The 6,230-nt window shown below is 40.7% G+C and overlaps 1 protein-coding gene across 1 annotated transcript in view; it reads left to right on the top strand.

The window, feature by feature from the left end:
- SMIM23 (small integral membrane protein 23) overlaps nt 1–4,377 on the top strand; it is a 17,395-nt gene extending 13,018 nt beyond the window's left edge. The window contains exons 2-4 of the mRNA XM_006884423.1: nt 3,625–3,676; nt 3,873–3,940; nt 4,165–4,377. Of these exons, the coding sequence (XP_006884485.1) occupies nt 3,625–3,676; nt 3,873–3,940; nt 4,165–4,377 (333 nt within the window). The remainder of the gene's footprint in view (nt 1–3,624; nt 3,677–3,872; nt 3,941–4,164) is intronic.
- The last annotated feature ends 1,853 nt before the right edge of the window (nt 4,378–6,230 follow it).

The raw sequence follows: 6,230 nt of genomic DNA on the forward strand, positions 1-6,230 counted from the left end.
GACACTGTCTACTGAAGTGGCCCACCTTTCCACACTGGAAGCAATTCTGACCCCCTTTATTACCTTTGGGTGGCACTGTTTATGAGTAAGACTTCCTTTTCCTGACACAGGCCCTAAACTGGCAGCAAAAGCTGCCCCAATAATTTTGGCCATTCTCTGGTCTTTTCTCTTCCCTCTAGATCCTGATTGTTTAAAAAGGGGAAAAATTTAAACAAATGTATAACAATTCTGAACATTATAATCTTTTAAGCTTAAGGATAGAAATATTAACAATATGATCATTTCCAATCCAGAGATACATGTTCCAATGCAGTTCCTATTTTCCATAAATGGTTTTGGTAAGAAGAACATTGTAAATGTGGATAGAGTTCCACTATTCCTCCTCCATGCCACGATATAGTGTTATTAGCATGAGCAGTTATAAATCCATCGCCATCCTTACTCTAACTTAAATTTTTTTATTTAAATTTATTATTAATTTCAGTAAACATTTATACAGAGGCTTTGGATTTCCATTCATTCATTGTTGCACATTTCTCCCCTCCCAAGTCTCCCCCCAGAACACTACCCCCTTGGAAAAGTAAAAGAAAAATTCTTTCATTTTTTTAAAAACCCTCCCCCAGGTCCACTCTACCATGTAGCCATCTCTCTAGACTCCTGTCATGACAGAAATACCTAATCACATATCTCTTTTAAACAGTTTTCTCCCTCCTCTGTTTCAGTGTGGTATACATTATTGAACCCATCTTACTCAGTCTCTCCCCAACCCCAAAGTCAGTCCTCTTTTACAATAGTGGCACCATGCAATATTTGTCCTTTTGTGACTGGGATATTTCACTCAGCATAATGTTTTCCAGAGTCAACCATTTGAATAATACTGCATGAGTTCCTTGTTTTTCAATGCAGCATAGTATTCCATTGTGTGAATATACCGCAGCTTCTTTATCCATTCATTTGTTGATAGGTACTTAGGTTGTTTCCAACTCCCTTCTATTGTGAACAAAGCTGCAATAAACATGGGTGTGCTTCCATTTTCTTTTGATGCTTCTTGCACCATTCAGCATTTTGCATATAGAATTTTCAGTGTTGTTTGAATTTGTTCTTCAGTTCTTCCAGCTTGAGAAATGCCAAGCATGTTCTTCTGTTTGGGTTTTCCAGCTCCAGCTCTTCGCACATTTTGTTATAATACTATACTTTTTCTTCTCAATCTGCCATCTTCTCATCTTCTGTTTAATGTTGTCATTGCTATTGTTATGTGCCATGGAGTTGACCAAAACTCAGAGCAAATCTATGAACAATGGATCTAAATAAACTTGTGTCAATCCATCTGGTGATGGTCTTCCTCTCTTCCCCTCTACTTTTCCAATCATGCTAGCTTTTTTCCCAAGGGCTTGCCTCTCCTAACAACATGTTCAAAGTGTATGAGACAAAGTTTCACCATCCTTGCCCCCAAGAAGCACTCTGATTGCACTTTCTCCAAGACATATTTGTTAAGCTCTTTATATCAACATTTCTTTCCTTCATTTTCACTTTACTACATTGAATAGCACATTTCAGAGTCTCTTCTTACATTTGGTTATTTCTTTCTTTCCTGTCTGTGTAATGACCTTTTCGTTCCTTCATGTATACTATCTTTGATGTTATCTCATTACTCATCTAGCCTTCATTCATTAGTGTTCAATGCATCAGTTCTTGAGATGGTTTTTATTCAGGTGGGATAAACTCATAGATATATTTTTAATCTTCTGGGCGTATTTTCATTTTTTAGCCTCAATTTGAACTTGCATATAAGTAATTAACAGTCTGTTCCCCCACAATCAGCACCTGGGAGTTTGACTGTTGATATGTAGTCATTTTGATTCTTGTGCATTCCATCAGGTGAAGTTCATGTGTATATTTGCAATTAATAAATCGTTGATTATACAAAACTCTTTTATGGAATCTCTGGCCTCATTTCTGTCTCCAAAGTGTTATTTTTCAACCACTGGTTCTTCTTTGTTTCTAATTTTTGCATCTCTATTTCCAGTTATTCTTAATGCATCTTGATGGCATATTCAGTCAATTTCAGACTGCAGAAGTTAGTAAAAATCCTCAGACTCTTCATCTTTGGCGTTGGTGGTTGGTACATTACTTTTAATAAAAGTATGTTAACAGATCTTTGATGCACATCAATGATATCCTATCACTGACAGCATTGTGCTTCAGGGCAGATCTTGAAATGCTCTTTTGTGTAATAAGAGGGACACATTTCTTCTTCAATTTGCCAGTCCTGACGTAACAGACTACATGACTGTCTGACTCAAAATGGCCAATACCAGTCCGTTTCAGCTCTCTAGTACCTGTGGGACTGATCTTTATGTACCTCATTTCATTTTTTACAACTTCCAGTTTTCCAAGATTGGTACTTTCTGAATTCCACACTCTAGTTACTGATGGGTGTTTGGAGCTACTTCTTCTCACTCTGTGTCATGCCACATTAGCAAGTGAAGGTCCTTCACTGGATGAAACTTTTACCCCATTCATGTCATTAGGGTAGATTCTAAACAGGCAGCTTCCCCCAGTCATGTTTGGAGTGTTTCCTGGTGGCATAGTTCAGGAGGCTTTGTGCTGCTAGTCAAAAGGCTGTGCATCTCTGGCACTGCAAACCACCCAGCAAGTATGCACCAATCCTATGCCATAAAGACTGAAAGTCTTGGAAACCAAATAGACAGTGGTAAGTGGCATTATAAAACAAAATGTCTGTAAATAATTGCATAAAAAAATATGATTCCTAAATCTTCACTGAAATAAAATAATTCTTAATTTAAAAAACATAATGCATGAGAATGATGGCATGAAACACAATGTGAATAAAAAATAGTGTGAAACACAATGTATATGAACTTTGTAAACAGACCAATTTGTAAGTCCCAGCTTATTTTAATCAGGAAGCTCCACCAAACACTGTCTACCATGGGTGACCATTATCACATTTGACACATTAGTGTCACAGTGTTCAGCTTCACAGCAACCATGAGTTACCTCTGTACAGCAATGCATAGACCAGTGATATACCACCTAGAATGTTTGACCAAAAACAATTAAAACCAGCCCTGAGGGCCGCAGATTAAAATCACCAATTTTTGGCTTGGTAGCATCACTTTCTGTCCACGAGGCCAATAGAACCAATACATAAATAAATAAACCCAACAGAGGACCCTTCTGAGTCAGAATCAACTCAAAGGTTGTGAGTTTTAGGTGTTTTAGGGTTTTCCCACTTAAGGAACTCTTCCCGCACTATATCAGACATTGTTCACCACTATTCATAGGGCTTTTGAGAGCCCATTTCTCAGAAGTGGATGGTCAGGCCTATTTTCTAGTCTGTCTTAGTATGGAAGCTCCACTGAAATTCATCCATGATGAATGAAATGCCTATGCATAGCTTCTAGCATCACAGGACAACAAAACCCACCACACTACAGCCGACTGACAAATGGAAAAAGTGAAGAAAAAGGTCAAAACTCTAAAAACAACTGATAGCATCCCATGCCTGTCCCTATTTGGGGTGAAGGGGGAGGGATAGGAAGAGAAGCAATAGGATGTCTCTGTCCTCTGGGAATTCACTATTTCTCTTCTTGCCCCCAGTCACTGTTGGCATTGCTGATCTTGGTGCTGTACTTGGGCACGTGGGTAACAGGTAAGCACTCTGGAGTCCCTAATAAGGGAGGGACCAAGTCCACACAGAATGAGGAGGGTTATTCTAGAGATGGCTGCATGCCAACGAGGCCTCCACACCTGCCTTCTTCATCCCCTCTTCATTCTTGATCCGCCATGTTGATTGTAACTGTCATTCATTTTCTTTTACTAAGAGGTTCTGTTTGTGTCTACTTTAGGACGAAGTTGGGAGGTGTCAGAAAGAATCCGAGAATGTAACTACCCCCAGGATACTGTGACGACCCAGGTGACATATTCAAGAAGGTCTTTGTGGGGATGGCAAGCTTGATTGAGGAAATCTAAGAAGGCTTCTTAGATGTGGTGTCATTGGTGGGCTGAGTATTTAAGGATAAGTAGGAGACAGCCAGGTTGGAAAGGTGGTGATGAATCTGCATGCAAAGGCTCAGGGAACCTCTCAAAGCCAATGACACATGAAAAGGCTTGAGATGTAACTTTGAGTCTGCCTTTCAGGAACTTGAATATCAGACCAATAATGACTCAGAAGTGCCAGTAAAGTTCACCCGACACTGGTTGCAGGAGAACTTGCATGTTCTCTTGGGGAAGCTGGAGAAAGAGCTGCGTGAGCTGGAGCAGCTGGTCCGGGACCTGGAGGAATGGCTAGATGCGCTCCTGGGAGACGGGTACCTGCAGGAGCCCTGCTGCATCTTCCACAAGCACCCATGAGGGGCTGGGGCTGGAACCTGGGGTACAGACGACATGGGGCAGGCACTCCCAGGGGCTCCTCTAATGAAGAGTGCACCCAGGTATGTTTGAAGTGAACAAAAATAAAGTCATTAGAAAGCAAAATCAGCCACTGATGGCACTGCTGATTTGTAAACACTGCACAAACAGCTCTAGAGGCACCTGTGTCCTGCAGAGGCACCATCGCTGGTGCAACGCTTCCTACAGCTAGCTCACTGCAAACAGTGCAGCTTCAGGACCCTTCCCCAGCACTTACATCTCTGAGACTGGGGCAAATGTCCTTAGCCTCTCTAAGACTCAGTGTCCTTATTGAAAATCATGGAAATAAACTTTGCCTCATAGAAACACAAACAGAACAGACTCATAGCTGACCCTCCAGCAAGTTTCAAAGGCTGTAATTGTACAGGAGTAATTGCGCTTCTTTTTTCCTCCGAGCCACTCGTGGATTTGAACCACTAGAGAGAAGCCTCCTTTGGAAATGAGTAAAAACCAGTTGTCTTCAAGTTGGCCCTCTTGGTGTCAATAGGTTGTCAAGGGCTGATTTTTCCAGATGTAAACAGCTAGCCTTTTTTTCCCGAGTGTCCAGGAGTAGATTAAAACTTCAGCCTTTCAATTAGCACCTGAGCATAGAGACTAACTACACCTCTCAGGCTCCACATCGTAGATCCCTAACAAACAGGTCTTCCTTGCTTCCTTTCTTCCCTGGAACTAGCAGGAAGACACTGGATATAAGCATGCAAATACCATGTGGCAATACAACCTTCTGACATTGCTGTTCTGGAGAAGTATAACTTGGTAAAACCCCTGTGGAGGGCAATTTGCCAATGGCTATCAAATTCACAAATTCATTTACCCTTTTGACCCAGAATCCACTCCAGGGAATTTACCCGACATGTGCTTACACATGTGTGAGATTACATAGGAGCAAGGTTACTCACCCAAGCTCCTTTCATAATAGCAAAAAATGGAAACAGCTCAAATGCTATCTATCAGAAGGTCACTGGTTAAACAAGGGAGCTCTGGTGACCTAGTGGTAAGGAGTTTGGCTGCCAACCCAATGGCACACACACAGTTTGAATCCTCCAGCTGCTCCTCCTGTGCGATTTACTGCCTCTGAAAACATAATGGAGGGTCAGCTATGGGTCAAAAGTATGTAACAACAACATAGCAAACAATGAGAGTCCATAAAAGAGAGTAAAGTAATATACCTTCTACTTATACAGAAAAGTTGCAAGAAAAGATGTTAAACTTATGGTATAAAACAGGGTTGTTGTTGTTGTTTGGTGCCATCAAGTCATAGATGACTCATAGCGACCCTATGAACAAACAGCCTGAGCAGCCTGAGCAAATACATAGAGTTTCCGGAGGCAAGCCATTTCGGAAGTGGATGCCACTCCTGCTTCCAATAAAACAGGGTAGGGAATGAAAATTTATATCTTGTGTTTATTGTTGACAATGATGATAAATATATATTGAAAAGCACAAAAACCAGGAATGAGAAAGTCAAAACTGGACAGATGGCTCACAAGAATGAGAAGGAAATTGTCCACTATATACTTTTCATAATTTTTTGTTTTTAAATTGTTTCCCCTACACAAATGTCTTTTTATAAATTTATATTACAGTTTGGACTATATTAAGTATGGGCAAAAAGAAAAGTGTTACTATGAGTAAATGGAATGATTTTTATTTTTTTAATTGTGCAAAGAGAACTCTTTTAATATTCTATTTTGAGAGATCCAAGATGGCGGCAGAGGCAGAGACAGCGTGGTGAGCTGCGGGAGCAGCGAACCACTTAAAGCAGGGCCATTATGGCCTTCCACAGACTTCGGCTT

This window comes from Elephantulus edwardii, unplaced genomic scaffold, assembly GCF_000299155.1.
Source record: "Elephantulus edwardii isolate Elephantulus edwardi_28Jun2011 unplaced genomic scaffold, EleEdw1.0 scaffold00033, whole genome shotgun sequence".
Lineage (NCBI taxonomy): Eukaryota > Metazoa > Chordata > Mammalia > Macroscelidea > Macroscelididae > Elephantulus > Elephantulus edwardii.